At 43.5% G+C, this 19,387-nt stretch overlaps 1 protein-coding gene across 1 annotated transcript in view; it reads left to right on the forward strand.

The window, feature by feature from the left end:
- The window catches only part of Csmd1 (CUB and Sushi multiple domains 1), a 1,119,426-nt gene that overhangs the window by 961,277 nt on the left and 138,762 nt on the right, over positions 1-19,387 (forward strand). The window contains exons 34-37 of the mRNA XM_050136505.1: positions 990-1,085; positions 8,470-8,673; positions 9,509-9,633; positions 10,653-10,749. Of these exons, the coding sequence (XP_049992462.1) occupies positions 990-1,085; positions 8,470-8,673; positions 9,509-9,633; positions 10,653-10,749 (522 nt within the window). The remainder of the gene's footprint in view (positions 1-989; positions 1,086-8,469; positions 8,674-9,508; positions 9,634-10,652; positions 10,750-19,387) is intronic.

Consider the following 19,387-nt stretch of genomic DNA (forward strand, 5'->3'; position numbering starts at 1 on the left):
TGAATTTTGTTTTCTGTTCTATGTGTTTTATTCTCCCTTCCCGGGGTAAATCTATCATTTTCTCCTGATCAATTCCAAGCATGTATGTTACACAAGCAGGAAACATCCATGGACATTTTGGTTTGCTGTTGGGCCTTTACAGCAGTTCCCACAGATTCTCAGACACACATATCCTGCTGGCCCAGCTCAGCACAGTTACTAGCCCTCATCTGCGGATAAACCCTTATTGGGATTTTTCTGCACTGATTATGTGAATTAAGTAGACTTTTACTTTACCCAGAAGTGCTCATTGTGAGTGACATAGGTCTTAAGTCACCAAAGTTGAAGTTTGTTTTTGGTTTCTCTCTATTTCCTGATTTGCCAAAATCTTTGTATCTCAGCTTCGTGGATTTCTAGCGAGGCCGTATCATGTCATGCCTACAAATGCCTCGGGTGACAGACGAGCAGCTCCTCACACACAATGGCAAATCTGATGCATTAGCTTAGGGGCTAGGGATCTCGGGACTCTGTGTGCACTTGGGAGATACTTCCCAAGATGCTGTGCGTGCTGTCTGCTTTAAAGGTTAAACAGTTATTTCCAAAGTCTTTTGTGAATCCTTTAATGTTTCTAAACTGTTGACAGAATAAACAAATATTCTCCCAATAAAAATGAGCCTAGCAGGTCATGGTAAATTCAGCCCCTCATATGACTCTCAGGACTTAAACGTCCTGTGTGGATCAGCCACAGAGCGTGCTCCCTGTCATTCACAGTTAGCCTTCCATCATGACTGCTGCCCAGTTTATTAGACTCCACAAAGCAAGAACTGGCTTTAAAAATGTTCATAAAAGTAAGGTGCTTGGGTCTTAAACCCCTAAATCAAGTTTTGCTCTATTTAATTTGAAGCATTTATTGTGGACTTTCAAGTCCACAGTGCTTCTCCAAGAATGCCATCAACACAGCCCACTGTGACTGCCAGATCACATATCCTTGCCTCTGTTTAAATTTCCAGGTGAGACACTCCCGCTGGCTACATCCAATCAGATTCTACTTCGGTTCAGTGCAAAGAGTGGAGCGTCTGCCCGGGGTTTTCACTTTGTCTACCAAGGTGAGGGGGTTCCCTGCACACTGAGTTGTGTGCCAGGGTGAGGGGGCTCCCCATGTGATGCATTTTGTCTACCAAGGTGAGGGGGCTCCCTGTGCACTGAATTGTGTGCCAAGGTAAGGGGAGCTCCTGGGCTTTGAACACTGAGGAAAAATCAACAAATTTCATTCTTGTGACATTTAAAGAATTGAGGACATTTATCTATGTGAGATAAAATCACTTAATAAGAACAATTAGGTTTCATTTTGGAACATTAAATTGTACTTCTCCTTCTAAAACATACTATCTTATTTCCTATCGTTATAAAACACCAATACAATTATTGATTAAAGTATCTACATGTGGCTCTTCAGATTTTACAAAATGACATAAAATGCAGTATTTTATCTAATCATGTAAATCATTCATAATAATTTAGGTCAATATATATTGAAATATAGCTAAACATATGTTTAAAAGAAGCATATTTGTTGTGGAAAGTAACTGAAATTACAAGTTAACAAAGCCAAACCCAGAATGGCACTTCCATGCCCGTTCTTCCGGATAAACAACACTTTGTAAAATTAACTACTATGTCCCACACCTTTATATTTGCTTCTGTTTGTTGGTTCCATCTGAAGCTTATTTAAATAAATCTGAGGTTGTTTAAAAGTCCCCCAAAGTGAAAAAGATATCACACTCTCATTGACCTTTAATATTTATCACACAAACTTGAAGGTAGGGCGCAGAGAGCTGTGAAGCCAGAACTGACCACTGCACAGACGGAAGCTGCTTCGGGGCTCGCTTCCGGACTCGCTTCCGGGCTCGGCTTCCGCGTTCAGGCTCCGCTTCTGCTTCTGGGATCCGCTCCCGGGCTCCAGTCACAATTCTTGAATTTTTCTCCATAGTTTCATCCAGTCTGAAGATTACCATCTACCCTTAATTGTTTTTCTTACAATTATAGAAAAATCTGAGTGGTTCTTTCCCTTGATATGGAATTCTCCAGAAATTATCTCAGAAAAATTCTGCTTTTCAGAAAACCATGGAGGATAATAGTCATACCATGTGTTTCAGTTCTCGAAATCTCACAGAGCAGCAGTGATGAGCTCAAAATATTTCACTATAAAAAGCTTCAGCTTCCATTATCAAAATCACATAAACGGTCTTAGGCAGAGGGTTGGAGGATGTTGGCAGCACACAGGAGGAATATTTCCAGCCCTTTAGTGGCAGTTGCTTCAACATGGATGCTAGGGAATTAAAAGTAGTCCATTGTTTAAAGATTGTAGTTTTTGTTAACTGTAAATGACCGGTATGTTTTTAATTGATTTTGTTACAGAATGGCTAATTTAGGCAAGCTGACTAAGATTTTCTTCAAATAAGTTTGGAATTGCTTTGTCAAAGAAGATTCATTATCCATAATTCACATTTCTCACATTTCTTCTGTGCCAAAACCAGACTAATTGTTTTAAATATTTTTTTCCTCCTGAAAAAATTTACATTAACACTAGAAAATGAATTCAAGTTACTCTGAATCTTTATGAGGGACTTGCCTCTGATTTTTGACAAAGATTAAATCATTGATCAGATAAGTAGCAAATGATCCAAGGCCTATGTTACCCTCGAGTTCACACCCAAGTGGCATGTTTTGAAAAATAATTAAATCATTTTTGGGGACGTGTATCTGTGTGGTGGAGTCTGTGTGGTTTATGTGTTTGTATAAATGCCTGTCAATGTGTATGCATGTGTGTGTGTACACATGTGTGGAGGTTGATATGTCTTCCTCAGATATGAGGAAGACATATCAACCTCTCCCCTCCTTTTGTATAACAGGGTCTGACTCCGTACCTAAATTTCCCCAACTTATTCACACAGACTGTGCAACAAGCTTCAGGGATCCACCTGGACCCACAAACCTAGCCCCGAGGTTGCAGGTGCAATCTCTGAACCCTTCGTTTTAATTTGCATAGGGTTTTGAGCTCAGCTCCACAGGATTATATGGAAAGAACTTTACTGGCTGAGCTGTCTCCCAGTCCTGAAAAAATAGTTTCTTTCTATAAATCCATGCATCATCATTAAAAATATGTAAAACTACAGGAAACTCGAGAGCAAACATTTATAGAAGAAATTCGTTTTCCTTGTATAATAATAAAAAATGACATATTTAATGTCTTATAAAGCCCAATACTCCACCTTTCCCTCTCTCCACTAGTGAGTTCATGTAAAAATGAGTCTTTTATCAAAGCTAAATCCCTGGGAGGTATAAAGAAAGAAGCTTGTGAACTCAGTTTATAAACTACTCAAAGGCAAGGAGAAAATCTTCAGCCCGGCGGGGGAGTTGGATCGAACGCTGGTGTTTGAAAAGATAGTTATGTGGAAGCCAGCCATTCTTTGAACTCTATTGTATCCAGATGTTCCGAGCTGCGGCTTCGTGCACCAGTGCCAGCTTGGCAGCTTTGCTCATCCCTAAGTTATTAAAGCTTTGGATTACTCTGTGACTTTGTGACCTGAGGCTATAGGATGCTTGACCCCTGTTAGCAGGCAGACGGGCCATTATGAAGAATGTCTGAGGTGCCAGCCACAGTTATATGCAGCAAGACAGAAGTGCGCCCGGGACTCTGGTGTGAAAAGCTGTCCCTCCCTTCCCAGCCCGCAGTAACTGCTTCCTGGTGGAGGATATGGAGACTGGAGACAATGAGATCAAACATGTCAACATCCTCCAAGCTTCTGAAGAAATGTAGACCGTGACAGTTAGCGGTACTGTCAATCCACACTGCCTAGAACCAACTGGGAAGAGCATCCCAATGGGGGATTACTTTAGATCGGGTTGCACTGTAGGCACATCTATGGGGCATTTTCTTGACTGCTAATTAATGCTTTACTACTCAGCCCACTGGAGGCAGCCAGTCCCGAGGCAGAGGGTCCTGAAGTGTGTAAAAGTGAAGAAAGCTGGCAAGCGGGCAGGCAAGCATGCAGCATGGATGCTTCATTGCTCTCTGCTCCTGACTTTGGTTAGGGTGTGGCCAGCTGTCTCTCATTCTTGCCTCTGCTGCTTGCCTTCAGGAACCAGGAATTACAAACTCAACAAAGTCTTTCTGGACAGCGCCCTGCCTTAGTCAACTTCCTGTCAAGTCTTAGACTCTTTACAGATGTTAACACAGTTCATTGAAAAGCAAACAAACAACAACAAAAACTGCTGAAAAATAATCATAGCTAGAAGCATGAGTAGGTTCCTCTGAGCTGGGCTGGGAAGAGCGGAAGCAAGAGTCTCATTGCATGAAGCCCTGAAGCCCCATGCTTGGTCCTTTGCTGGCTTTTCTGAGATGCTGTCAGCTAAAGCATAGTTGATTTTGCCTTTCTAAAAAAATCACTTTTGCCATCAAGAGTTTATATAATGTAGTAGCTTGTTGCTTTTGTGAAGAACGTTTATGGTTAAACTATGTATGTAATTCCCTGGTGTTTGCTAATTCCCTAACTGGAACCAGCTTATCAGGCAGATCAGAATCCTAAACTCCCAGCCAAGAAAGAGTGTCCCTTGGTCACTAAAGGAAATAAGAAGCTGCACCATGTGCGCTGCAATTTATTCCTTGTGTTGTTCACTTCCTGTAACCACTTGCTGTGGAAGGCTACACACGTCCCTTTGATTGGTGATGGCACCGGCTGTAACTGGTTCCTGTGGAAGGCTACAGGCATGCCTTTGATTGGTGGTGGCACACGCTGACTGATGGATCACTCATTCTCTCCTAGGAATTCCGCATGAACTTTTTTTGTTTTGTTTTTGCTTTCCCCAGAAAGCATTGTGTGCACACAGCTAATGACTCTCGACTCTTGGCTCTGTAAGACTCCTTAGAGGAGCATCAGTCTGTAGCTCAATACAGTGGTGTGCTGTGATATATTTCCATGTCCCTTGTCTGCCCTCCAGCTGATTTCGCCCTCACTTCTCTCTCAACTACTTTCAAGTTTATTTCATGATGGCACAAATATTATCTAAGAGACGAAGAATAGAGACGAAAGAAAAGAACTCCCACACTCTGCCTTAAAGGCCTGGATGAGCAGGACCAGGAGGTCCTAATGGAGAGGAGGATTTCTTTTATTTTTCTGAATAATATTGATTTTATTATTTTCATAACCAAAAATCAAAAGAAAAGTAAGTAAATGGATGTTGTGGAACCATATCTGTACACTATAAATATACACTATAAATATATATTTATCTCATTGGTTAATAAAGAGCAGACTGGCCTATAGCTGGAAAGGAAGAGATTGGGCAGGAAAGCCAGACTAAAAAGATGCTGGAAAAAAGAAGGGTGGAGTATAAGGAGTACAAAGTGGGATTTCCCTCTGTATGCTGTGATTACCATTGATAAGTAAAGGAACAGCTTTGGGCCTATAGCAAAGCTATAGGAGAACAGAGCTAAGCAGGTGGAGGAACTAAATGGAATGCTGGGGAAAAAAAAGGAGAGTGGAGTCAGAAAGAAACCATGAAGCCACCAGAGATAAACGCTAGAAACTTTACCTGGTAAGCCACAGCCACGTGGTAATATATAGATTAATCACATGGGTTAAATTAACATTAGAGTTAGCCAATAAGAAGCTATAGATAATGGGCCAAACAGTGATTTAAATAATATGGTTTCTATGTAATTAGTTTGGGTCTAAACTAGCCAGGTGATCAGAAACCAACAATCGATCGGAGAGGAGGATTTCACAGCAGAATCCTGTCCTCTTGATGTTACCATGGTCCATTTAGCCCTGCCCCTGTCTCACACTTGTTCTGCCTTTCCTTTGCTTTCCAAACTTCCAGCTCCATGGAAGTTCTTTAGAGTCACATGTGCATACAGTACTACTCGTTTATGTAGTTGCCTTGACAACTGTAGAATCCTTGTCCACATCCACCACCCAAGGACCAGAAGACACGCAGCATTTCATAGACGTAGTCATTTATATCCTATGATAAGGAAATCTTCATCCCATGGGAACCCAGGGGAATCTCAGCAGAGGGAGAGCAAGGATGGCAGGTAATAAGACTTGGCTGTAGAGCTGGGTCAGGGTGACTACTATAGGAGTGGCCTCAGGGCCACTACATCCTTGAGCATCGTCATTTTCACATAGGAAATGGAAGGATCAGAGTAGAAGGAACACCGGTGTAGGGAAGAGCCCGTAATCATTATATGGGGTTCTTCATCTTGCTGTGGCACCCATAGTGCTATTGATGCTGTCTGGGATAGCATGAACACATAACTGTCTGAGATGTTTCTCCTGGTTGATAGAAGAGGTACCCTGCCCTTTACCATCAAGCCAGTGGCTCTGTAGCTATTATTCTTCACGTGATTGTTCATGGAATGTTCTACTTTAGGTTGTTCCTTGCTGCTTAATTTACTCCTCCCCCTCTACCTTCTTCAGTTCCAGAGCACACAGTGATAACATTTGATGATAGCGTTTACAACTGTCCATCTCTCTGTACTGAGTGGCTAGCTTATAGGAATAGCATTTTCCACCAACCCATCAGCGAGAGTTGACCCTAAGAAACAAAGTGAGGTTCTGGATTGTCACCTTCTGTGTCTAGTCTCAGAATCCTGATTAATCACACACACACACACACACACACACACACACACACACACACATACACACACACACACACACACACACACACTTACTGGTTTGTTTTGTGGTCTATGTGACTGGTTGAATCCCTGGCTGCAGGGTGCACCTTCCCTTGTTTTACAGGGTCTCCTTGCTTAGAATGATCATGATAGTGTATTGTTTTTCTTAGTGTAGTCGGAGCTACCGGCCATAAAGCCTGGCCCCAACCTGGCACTCGCTCCCATTAAAAGAAAACACCATAATGCATAGAGGAATGGAAACCAATTTGTTCATCTCTTCCCAATTGGATAGAAAGAAATTCTTCATCTGTGACTTCCCCACAGCTGAGTTGTGTCTTTCAGCAAATAACCACACAGCAGGAAGTGTGTGTTTATACATAGTCTAGCCTCTCTCCTGGGAGATGAGTCTTTTCTTGGGCCTCAAAGTTTATCCTGTAGGTGGTCACCTGCACTCCAAGTACAATATTCTGGGAGAATCCGAATTCATGGGGACTAGATTATAATTGTAGAGTGTTACCTTTGTCCACTGTGGTGGCACGAGATATGCTTTCTTGACAAATTAACTGTATGAATATTGCTAATGACAGTCCCAGCATGTTCTAGTAGATCTACAGAACTCCCTTCGTCCACACAATTAAAAGCCCAGCAACTCCCTGAGTCCCCTCATCCATCCCTGGCAGCCATCATCCAGTTCTCTACTCCAGAAACTGCAGCTGTCTGGGATCTTCCATGTAGGTGGAATAGTACAATCTGTTTCCTGCCAAGAGCAGCTTGGCTCCCTCAACACAGTGCCCTTCAGATGCATCCATCCCTGTGTGAATAGCAAGGTGTCCTTCATTTGTAAGGTTTAATAAAACTCTTGTGTGTGAATTCATAGATCGATCACATATGGTTATACAGTCATCTTCTGATGGACACTGTCTTAGTTAGCCCACAGTCATCTGATTGGATAGTGTCTTGCCTATATCAGATGGGCTGGCGGTCATGTCTGTGGGGGAAATGTCTTGGTTATTAATTAACGCAGGAGGGTCCAGTCGACTCTAGGCACCATCTCTTGGTTAGTGGTCCTGGGCTCTATGAGGAAGCTATCCCAGCATAAGGCTGGGTGAAGTGGGCCAAGGCAGCCTTTGTGGTTTCTGCTTCAAGTTCCCACTTGAGTTCCTGCCTTGGCCTCCCTCAGTCATAAGCTGTGATTGGGAAGAATAAGCCAAATAAATCCTTTCCTCCCCAAATTGCTTTTGGTCTGAAAGTTTTATCACAGCAACAGAAAACAAACTAGAATGGGCACTAAGTTTGTTTTAATATCTTGGCTATCATGTTGTTATTAGACCTCAAATTCGGCTCTTCAGGATGAATATCTAGAGCTGAAATGACGACAGGTCATGTGGCGGGTCCTATTTTTAATTGCATGATTTATCATCAGGGCCACATCTAAACTAATCATTTACAGGTACTTATCCCACCAGACCCAAATGTTGCTGAGGAAGAGCAAAAGTTATCATCATCGCCTTCTAATTGCCAGCACGATCATCTAGTTTTTAATTAATTTCAACCGCTTGAATGTTAATGAGCCAACACAGGCACTAATTCTCCTCATCTCCCAACTTCCCATCTGAGCGAAACCTCTGTGGTGATCCCCAAAGATACCATGGGAGGAAATGGAGACACAGAAGTGCCCCTGGGCTTGCTCCTCACAAAGAGGCTTACAGACATTGGTGTCCGCCTGCATCTACGCCCGTCTCCTCTGAGGTCGCTCTACCTCGCTCCACTCTGACACACTGGCTCTCTGTGTTTTACTTCCCCAGCCGTTCCACGCACCAGCGACACACAGTGCAGTTCTGTCCCAGAGCCCAGATATGGGAGGAGGATCGGCTCCGAGTTCTCTGCAGGTTCCATAGTTCGATTTGAGTGTAACCCGGGCTACCTGCTCCAAGGTTCCACGGCCATCCGCTGCCAGTCCGTGCCAAACGCCTTGGCCCAGTGGAATGACACCATCCCAAGCTGTGTAGGTAAGTGGGGCCCATGAGATGAAATGATGACCTGGGGCTGGAGCAGAACTCATGTCAGGGTTAGAGCCCATTCTTCACGCAGCGATCTTTATGAAGATCAATTGATTTTGTCTGGAGCCCAATAGCCCTGACCTTAAAAATCAGTGATTACTAAAACATGAGATTTGTATGTGCAAAATGTTTTCCTGCTGATGCTCATGAAGTCAGCCATCAGCTCTAAGGTTACGGAAAGAGATCATTTCCGTCTGTGGGGAAAGCATTAGGATGGTGGACTGTAGCAGTATGTGTATGACGTCATTTAATGCATTCACACTGATTTTGAATATTTGAAAAGCGGTGTGGATAACAGGCATTGTTAGTTGTTACTTATGACACTTTTTCAAAGGAACTTCCAGTGCAAGGGTGATTATCCCTCGAGTTTATCTGTACATTTTTAGCCCCTCCTCTTCTCCCTGGATTGCTCTGCATCTCACCAGTATGACCTGGCATTGCCTGTCTGCGGGTGAACAGGAACGTTCTACACACACCTTTACATTAAAGTAGAAAAATTATTCTAAACAAAACTCACTTCAGAGACACCTTCGTTGTAGACAGTCCCTTCTTAGAAAACCCCCAAGGAGATTTATTTGTAGACTTAAGACTTAAAACTCAGGTAAATGATGGATATCAGTCGCTGATGTTGCCCATTCAAAAGAGAAGAGATTAAATTTTACCTTAGCTAAAAATGTCACTTAAGAAACAGGAAGAGTTTCCCTGTCTGAGCACAGCCGAGGAAAGGAGACATCGATTCCTGTTACTTCATTTGGCTTTTACTTAACGTGGCTCTGTCTTTTAGTTCCATGCAGTGGCAATTTCACTCAGAGGAGAGGGACGATTCTGTCCCCAGGCTACCCTGAGCCCTATGGTAACAACTTAAACTGCGTGTGGAAGATCATAGTGACGGAGGGCTCGGGGATCCAGGTAGGGCCTCAGACCAGGACTGCTGAGGAAGCCGGGGTCCCCTGCTTCCCTTTCCTTCCTTCCCTGGCCCCCCTCGTCTCTCCCTTCCTTCCTCTTCCACTCCCCTCCCCTCTTTCCCTTCCTTCTCTCCTTTTCTTCTTCATTACTTTTTCTCCATTATATTATTTATTTAAAGATTTTAAAGACATTATTTGTTTATCTATTTGCTTTGAGTTATCTTGAGTTATGATTCAGCATAATGAATTTCATTCTGGCTTTTTCATACATGCTTTGCCCTCATTCATTCCTGTGCTCCCCTGATCTACTGCACTCCCTCCATCCCCTCCCACTGGTCCCCCTCCTCCCTACTGTGCTCCTTTGCACCCTCCTGTCATGGGTGCACAGGTGGAGATTAGTTTTTATTTTCTGAGAGTTGCTATAAAATGTTCCTAATTATTTTCCATGTGTGCAATAAAATTTTTTATTTACCTATGTTTTAAGGCTTTCTTTTATTATTTTTAATCAAGAAGGGTACATGCGTGTACAGTACCTAAAGTATAAGAGGACATTGGAGCTGGAGTTGCAAAAGGTTGTGTGCCATCTGCCATGGGTGCTGGGAACAAAACTCAGGTCCTCGGGCAGAGCAGTAAGTGCTCTTAAGCACCGAGCCAACTCTCCAGCCCAATAATTGATTTTTATACGTATTATTTATAGAGATTTTCCTATGTCCTCTCATATTAGTTCCTTTTTTCATATGTGTATGTATTTTTGAAAGAATATTTGTATCAATTCTGTGGCAGTTTCATACATGTATACAATATATTTGTTCCCATCCATCCCCCACCAGCCTGTCCTACTACTGCTGATACCCTTTTCCAATATGAGCCCCTTCCCATTTTCACATCTTCTCCGTTTATTGCATACCCCACTGAGCCAGCGTATTTTTGTATATCTTTGTCTTAGTCATGAAAAGCTCGTTCATGGGTTTAGATTAGTGTGGTTAAAACAAAACCCAGTAACCCTGCTTTGTAACTCTGTAGATTCAAGTGATCAGCTTCGCCACAGAACAGAACTGGGACTCCCTGGAGATCCATGATGGGGGAGACATGACAGCCCCAAGACTGGGCAGCTTCTCAGGTAGGGGAGCAGCTGGGCTTCATTTTGTCTGCTTGTGAATCAAAGCCATAGCCAAGCGGGGTACAGAAAACAGTCTGTGGGCAGTGCCCCATAGCTCTGCTTTCCCCATGATGTCTGCCGGTGTGAAAAGTCCAAGTGTGCAGCTGTAGGGACAGGAGAGAGGGAGGTGGCAAAGGGTCCCCGTGCAGGAGGCTATCTGAAGGAGCGGGCAACCCAGCGATTAACGACCTCCATTGTGAGGCCGGCCATGGAAGGGAGGCACCACTGACAGGCACATGGGAGGGGACAAGGCTGAGAAGAGGCTTGCCCGAGGGTAAGCAACCTGGAAATGAACCTGTGTACTGTGCCTCACTGAGGCCCACAGACTGTCAGGTTTCACTGTGGATAAACGGTGACAGTCGTAAGCCCAAACCCAGACATCCCCGGGTCACAAAGCCACAGACCTGGAGCTGTGGTCATGGGTAGTGAAGTCGGCCCCTGCACTTCCAATTTCACACGTCCTGAGTCACCTCGCCCAGGCCTTGTCCTCTCAGAAAACCACTGACAGGTTCACCTTCTTCCTCCTCCTTGTCACCATGGTCCCCGAAACTGAAATCATCTGTGCTCCGTTGTCCACCCCAGTCCTATGCATTACATGAGCTCATCTGGACTAAGTCCTAAATTTCAGACATAGACTCGTCCAGTGTGACACAGAAATGTCACAGGAGAGTTTTTGTTCAACAGAATCGTTCTTTTTCTGTTGATTTTTTTTTTATTGAGAAAGTAAGAATAGAAGAAGGATGGGTCTTTCACAGTGCTGACCACAAGATTGATTGTATCTTTCTGATACAGGGATGTGTCTCTGGCTGTCAGTGAATGAAAACATCTCTGCATGGCCAGCCGCAGAGGTGTGGGGTGGTACAACACCAGATACCGCAGAGGTGTGGGATGGTACAACATCAGATAGTGCAGAGGTGTGGGATGATACAACACCAGATACTGCTTGTCGCTCATTTCAGATCTCTGTCTGCACTTGGCTCTGTACACTTCGGGAATTTTACACACAGTGGCCCATCACCAAACAAGTCTGGTATGAAATTTCTCCACATAGGAAGCCTGAGTTCTCCAGCCAGGTGTCTCCTGTCACTGTTCTAGTTACCATGACATTTACAGAAATGTGTGTATAATTGACGGAGTGGTGGATGAAGTAGGCATCGTCTGCCATTCAGAGCAGCAGCTAAGCCTACACTTTAAAGTCTACATGTAGAATACCAAATTCAGTTTGATTTATGGCATTCTTTGTCTAAGCAGGAAGTGCTGGAAGATTAAGGGTGTTGGAGACTCGGGGGGGGGGATGCATAGAAGTCCTTCTGTAAGATGTGTTAAGGAAGAAACAGGTTAGTGGGGTGTAGCCACACTGAGAGGTGGAGGTATGTTCCCACAGTGAGAACCCTGCTGCTGCCTCCACTTCTGCTTCACTAAAGAAAGGAACCAGTCCTGTTCCCTGTGCACACTGGACAAGGTTCTTGGTTGGTTGTTTGTTTTAATTATTTGTCACTGGGCTGGGCAGGTGACTCAAGCAGGTTCCAATCCCAACACACAATTCACAAGAAACTTTCACTCCGATTCCAGGGGATACAGTGCCCTCTTCCGGCATCCACAGGTACCAGCCATGCACATGGTGCACAAACAAAACCCTCATCCACATAAACATAATTTAATTTAAAAGAGCATCTTCCATAGTTACCACAGCAATGCAGGACTGACACTCATTGCCTGGAGCTGGAGGGACTTTGCAGGTCCAAGGCAGAACTGACTCCTGACCCCATCAGACATGAGTGGGAAGCTAGAGTCGTAGGCCACCTATAATGTTGAAAATGAGCTGTAAATCAAGGGTTTCCGAGACCCCTCGATGCTGACGGGCCTCTAGAGCAGTTCATAGCGCTCCAAAAGCACCCGTGTACAATAGTGCTTGTGTTGAATAGAACAGAAAAGGGCATCAGACAGATGGGGATACTCTTGAGTGTGAGAAGAATCCCAGGCATTGGGATTTCATTCCTCCAAATGTGTCGCCTGAACTGCGGGGTCTAGAGTTTCAGGATGTTTCTATGACATAGTCAAGATTGACTGTATCATTGGCTGCCACATAGGCAGAGCTCAAGCTCTTGCTCTCTTACCTCTCACCCCTGGAAGTGGGGCTGTTATCTCACGGGTCAAGCCCCAGCCCTTAGCCACTTGACTGATGTCCCAGTGTGGCCAGCCCCACTCAGGGTTTCCACAGCATAATCCTAACTGTGCTTGTCCCAGAGTTAGTGGTCCATCGACTTGTCCACAAATGGCCAGAATATTCCTGTGAACTGGAAGATTCCCAGGGCTCAGAGATAGCCTAGATATGTGGCATCGCTGTCTATCAACCTTGTGACCTGATTTTAAGCTTGATTTTTTTCCTAAGTCATCAGATATACAAGGACTGAAAAAACTATTGAGACAATAAAATACTGAGAAAGCACAGGTGAAATGACAGGTGTGTGTCTTGTAACCTTTCCCCTTTGTATACTTGATGCTGATTGCATTATCTTCTGATCCATGCTGGCTGAAGCAACTGCTTTGAGACAGGGGGATGCTACAGTTATCTAAACGTGAAGCACCCCCGAGGCCCTAGCTGAGACTCATCTTATATTCTTTCCTAAACACTCCAGGTCTCTGGGCTTGCCTCAGGAAATCCCTCTCATAAACCTAACTGGGCCATTTGTAGTTCGTTGCAGCCAGATGCAGCTTGTTACTTTCCAGTTAATTAGTGGGAAATGAAAATTTGCAAATGTTTTCAATGATGAATATCAAAATAAAGTAAATATGGGTTGGGGAGGTGCCTCAGTTGGTAAAACACTTGCCCTGTAAGTGTAAGGGCCTGAGTCCAGTCTCTAGTCTAGAACCCACGTAAGAAGCCACTGTGACAATGCCCACCTGCAATCCCAGTGCGGGGACGATGGTAATGGGGTTTCTGGAGTTCTTTGGTAGCTGGTGGGGCTAAATCAGTGAGCTTCATATTTAGTGAGAGACCCTGTCTCAAAAAATACAGTGGGGGCGGGTGGGAAAGGAAGGCACCTGGCACATTCCCAGACGTGAGCACACACTAAATTAAGCTAGGTAAACAAGTCTCAAACAGTATCAGATTAAAAAAGTATTCTGGAAGACAACAGATCTAATTAAAATAGCCCTCGTGACATGGAACAAGCTTGCTTTATGTAATAGATTTTCTAAGCAATTAAGAAAGATTAATGAAGACCTTCTATGTTCATTTTAATCCAACACTTTTATATTAAATTACAAATTATTTCATTAAAACATACACTGCTGTGCAGGCCACTCTATCCAGAACAATGTGTAGATAGAGTTGGCTTTCTGGAGCGACTGTATTTTAGTTCATCCTGGGGATATTTGTCACAAATGTGAGCTGAGATTTTTTTTTAAGCATTTATAAGCTGCAACCTACTGCCCACCAGTTTCATGGCAGCAGATGGTCGTCACTGCTACCTACACATCTCTGCATGGGCCAATGTCTGTCCTCAACCTGAGCTATTGTAGGCCCATCTTCTAAACATCAAGTTTCCACTTGCATGAATAATTAAAAACAATAACCAAGAAAGCTCTGGAATGTATGCTCCTTGTGTATGGTACAGTATGCACGGGAAGGAGGTGCGTTCGGGGCCATGACCACACAGCTAGCTTTGGAAGAGCTGGTAACTCGCTTTACTCAGAAGCTCCCAAAGGGAGGGGAGCTCCCCATGTGATGGATCAGGCGCTTGCTTTGACAGACTTGTGAAAGTCAGGTCATTAAAACTGAGGTATCAGTTCTTCTCATTCCATCATCCTCAGTTGGACCAGACAGAGTCTGCCTGTCTTTTCTCTGTCTTCTGTTTGAGATGGATATCCCACCCGCCCGGGTCTACCCTATTTTGCCACTTGACGCTTTCTGGTTATATCACTTTGAGTCCATGTTTACCGTTCTCTTGCTGTTGTTTTTATTTCTCTCTCTCTGTATACACACCATAGTGTGTGAGTCCCCATGTCTGACAGTGCAAGTCAGCAGTCACGCAGACAGTGGCCTGGGCCAGCAGTATCTCCTCCACACAGGCAGTCTGAAGCCTGGCCTCTTCTCGAGGGTCCTGTAGTCTCTGAGCAAACTTAAAAGGCAGGACTTTTGCTTTGGCATTGAGCCAGTACTTGGTTCAACATGTCATGCTGGGAACACTGAGGGTTTTTGAAGGCAGCAGAATCTCCCTGTTTGAGTTCTTTTTTTTTTTTTCAAGGGTGAAATAGATTTAGAAACTACATACTGGATCAGTTTCCCTTCTACATGTTTTCAGGGTGGATTTTTTTTTTCTTTTTTGACATCGTTAGATCCCGAGCAAGAAGGCCAGGTGACAGTTGTAAGATTGGGAACTGTAGAAGTACCCAGTAAATGACAAGGTTAGGAACTGAGCTTACAAATGCACCAAGGGTAAAAGAAAGAGTCTTCTCCACTTTGGAGAACACAGCTCCATCACTGAATGTTTGAAGGCCAGAGGCACCAGATTTAGCTCAGAAACATGAGTGTGGAATTTATGTATATAAATTCATAAACATATATTCCTAACCAAAAAAAATGTGTGCATGCACACACACGTGTGTGTGTTGCAACCCCTCCACGTTGAGAGAGAAGTTGAGCAGTATTATTCCAATAGCAACAGATGCACCTAAGGCACAAATCCTGTCCTATTAATCGTCCTAAGGATTATCATGCCAAATCCCATTCTCAACCTGAAAACAGTAATTCTCAACCTGTGGCTTGTGACCCTTTGGCAGGCTCCAACAACCCTTTTGCAGAGGTTGCCTAAGACCATCCATTAGAAAACACAGATATTTACATTATAATTTATAACAGTAGCAAAGTTAGAGTTATGAAGTAGCAACGAAAATAATTTTATGCTTGAGGGGCAGCGTCATCACCGCATGAGTAACTGTATTAAAGGGTCTCAGCATTAGGAAGACTGAAAACCACTGCCTTGAAGACAGGACATTTCTAGGAGGATTATTGATGCATATGTAACATAATGTATGCAATCTGTATATAATAAAAATGTTTATTATATATAATGTACATGCATATACAACATGTGATTAGGTATTTTGTATATAATGAATGAAATTGATGTCTGTGAAATGCACCATTCTACGTAGATGAATGAATAGCTCGCCCACACCATAGACCCTGACGGATACATGGAAAAGGGTGCTAAACACAAAGAGCATTCTCAGCATAATAAGCATAATAATAATAATAATAATAACAACAGATTGCAACTGGAGTCTCTATGTTGAGCTGATAGACAAAGTGTGCACGAGGAGATGGGGTGCTCATGTCTCCATGGCCCCCACTAATACATACTCACTGCACAGCAGCAGAGTGGAGCTCATGGCAGACCTCCATGCACAGTGCTAGAGCCTGAACTGGGAGGGGCGTGTGCACTGGCAACCTCCGAGCCTGCTCTCAGAAAAGCAAATCAAAGCTTGGCCAACTGTCGCCTGGCCAGTGCCATCCTGTGCATGTTCTCCCGATGCTGGCCATCACACACGGCCAAGGCACTGCTACCGGCTCTCACAAGCCTGCACCACCAGTGCCCACCTGCCACACCGAGCAGTCAACAGCCAAGCCATACCAGGAGAAACACAGCATTGCACTTTTTCTTGCCACACATTCTTAGCCTAAATAGTGAGCTGAATGAAAGTCCAAAGATATTCCACAAAGCCTGGCTTGTTTTTATTTTTTTTCTAAAATTTCAAAGATAAAAACCAAGGGCCAAAGACTTGGGGTGCAGCAGCAATACTGTCAGTGATAATGGCTTCCGAGCTTGGCTGTCAGAGCCCTTGCTGGAGGAGAGCTGGTACTCACATGAAGTCTGGAGCGCAGGTTGTGCTGTGGAATCCACGTTTGCCTGATTTTGAGAAGCTCTGTGGTTTTAGTCATTAGGCATGCAGTGTGTTCAGGGACCACGATTCAGACTACTACGACATCCAGAGGTATGTGCACTATGAACACAGAGATAACTGTCGTATGTCCAGAATGACAGTTGAGACATTCTGGTTTTTTTTTTTAACTTAAATATAAAATATCTGTTCAGCTAGAAATCACTTCAGTTCTCTTAGGATAATAGTTTTTAAATTGGATATGATCTTATGTCATTGTAGACATGTATAAAATTCTCAACAAAAATGAAAGTTACATGGAGAAAATGCTATACAAGACCAACAGTTTGGATTATTTTAGCATAATCAATATTTAAGGATTTTGTTCCTGTGATACTTTAAAGTATTTCTAAAGCCCATTCTAAAGTATTTTAATTGTCGAATAAAAATAAATAAGAATGAGATGTCGTAAGAAGTACATATTTCCAAACAAAATGATTGACATCTTTAATAAATTCAGGGCTTTGGTTCTTCATTTCTGCTTGGGTAGGGATGTGTACGTAGATCTTTTTTAGCAAGCCGTTGAAAAATCACTTTGGAAGCAGGCAGGTTATAAATTATAAATGAGTAAAATAGAGCAGAATTTATGCAGACTTGTATCTGCCAGTTGGTATTAAAGGAAAGCAAATATCAGTAAACCGAGAGTAGACTCTGCAGGGACAATAATAAAATTTTGCAGCTTCCTTTGTCATGTGTCATTCTATCTGGGTCACAGTAAAACAATGTGATCAGAAATATTCTGCCGATAGCAACGTTTTTTAAAAAATCTCTCCTATGCATTTTGCACAGAGAGAATGAGCCCCGGATAGTAGACTACCGGAAGTCAACTCCAGTGAATGACAGGTGCAGGGCAGACCCTTGGTCCAGAGGAAGCCGGGCTCTAAGGGGCCCATTGTATATAGCATTACTGAAGCATAGGGCAGGCAGTTGTTAGATTTCATGGCTGATTAAAGAGACATAATTTTTCATCTGGAAAAGACATGGGAGTTCACAACTTAATGTCATATCTACCACTCATTAGCTCATCCGCGTACACGGCTTACCAAGATCTTCATGTTGTAAAATCAGAGTGCATTTACATTTCTGTAAGTGGCACGGGGTGATGGAGTTAAGTAGCCCCAGAGCCTGAACTAGAAGTGGGTTTCTGGGTCTACTGTACAGCGAGAAAGCAATGCTTATGTGCAAGTTACTAAGCTGGGAGCTAAGAATGCTCAGATAATTTTGGTAGGGCAGATAAAGGACACCCAGGCTGTGCAAAGTGAATTCCTGGGCTTGAATCTGGGGGAGTAAAGATGGGTCACTATTCACACCAGCAGCCTAGTGTGATTCCAGTAGCAAATGAGAAACTGTGGATCCTTCATTGTTTTAGGAGACCTGTGGTGCTGTGCTCATTAGTTTTAGCTGCCAGGCTAAGACAACCTAGGATCATCTAAACAGGTCTTCATGGCTGTCTAGATCAGGCTGGCCTAGGGGCATGACCATTGGACAGTGTCTTGACTTGGTAATTGAGGTGGGCAGCACCTTTTCACAGGCCAGTCCCTGGCCTATCAAAGAGTAGAGAAAGCAGAAGCAAGCAAGGATCCATTCTGTTGTTGTTGTTTGTTTTGGTTTTCTTTCCTTTTTTAACTCTGGACATGATACATTGAATTCCTATGTTAATTTCCCCCAAAATGATGGGCTGTAACCTGGAAATATAAGCCCAGTAAACCCTTCCTGGCCTGAACTGCCTCTTGCCAGGGTATTTTATTACAGTAACAGAAATGCAACAAGAATAGGAAGAAAGCAAAGAAGAGTGTTTCATTGTAGGACCGGTAGTTATTTAAACAGAGCAATGAACTATAAACACATAACATTAGGTTCCCCCAAATGTCAGATAAAAATCAGACCGTGGAATGAAAACTTGGAAAATGAAGCTATTAGGGCCACAGAAAACATCCTTCTTCCTCTCTGTGTGCCAGCCAGATGACCAGTGTGCAAGATGAAACATGACAAGCGTCATGGGAATCCCACAAAATCAGTCGCTGTGCACGCCCTTAGCCAAAATCTTTTTTGTGTGGATTTTAGAAACAGTCTGAGATTGAGCAATAAGCAAAGCAGTTAACATCCTCCACCTCCACAATTCTCTGCCATCCCAGACCCTTCTGAGGCCTCGGGGCACCCTGCTGGAGGCCTTATGACCAACACTTCCCTTTGCTGAGGCTGGGCCAGGAAAATGTGTTACCTAAAGAGGACATACCTACAGACGATTCTCCCACAGCTGTTCAGTGTTAGACAGCGATCACCTATCCATCTGTTTAGATTTCTCATCTGTCTGTCTATTCATCTTTCTTTTTTTCTGTGATCTATAAACTCAGAGCCAAACAGCAAAGGGCTGACTCGGCAAGAAAGCATTCTGGAAGAGACTTTTCCACCTTATACTTAGTGGTCTTGTTGTGGGTTTTATACTGTTGATTTTTCAAAAGAACTCCCACTTCCTGAATTCAACTGCCTTTGGCATCAAGGGAAAAATGACTGAGGTACAGACCCCAGATCTCAAAGGGACAACCTAACTTCCTAAAGTCTAACACACATGTGCACACGTGTGTGCACACACACAAAGACGAATAGATAGGGGTTTCTCTTTTCTTGCCTCTTTTTCTTGTTATTGACCTCC

Source organism: Alexandromys fortis, unplaced genomic scaffold, assembly GCF_014885135.2.
Source record: "Alexandromys fortis isolate MF-2015 unplaced genomic scaffold, M_Fortis_MF-2015_v1.1 scaffold_3, whole genome shotgun sequence".
Lineage (NCBI taxonomy): Eukaryota > Metazoa > Chordata > Mammalia > Rodentia > Cricetidae > Alexandromys > Alexandromys fortis.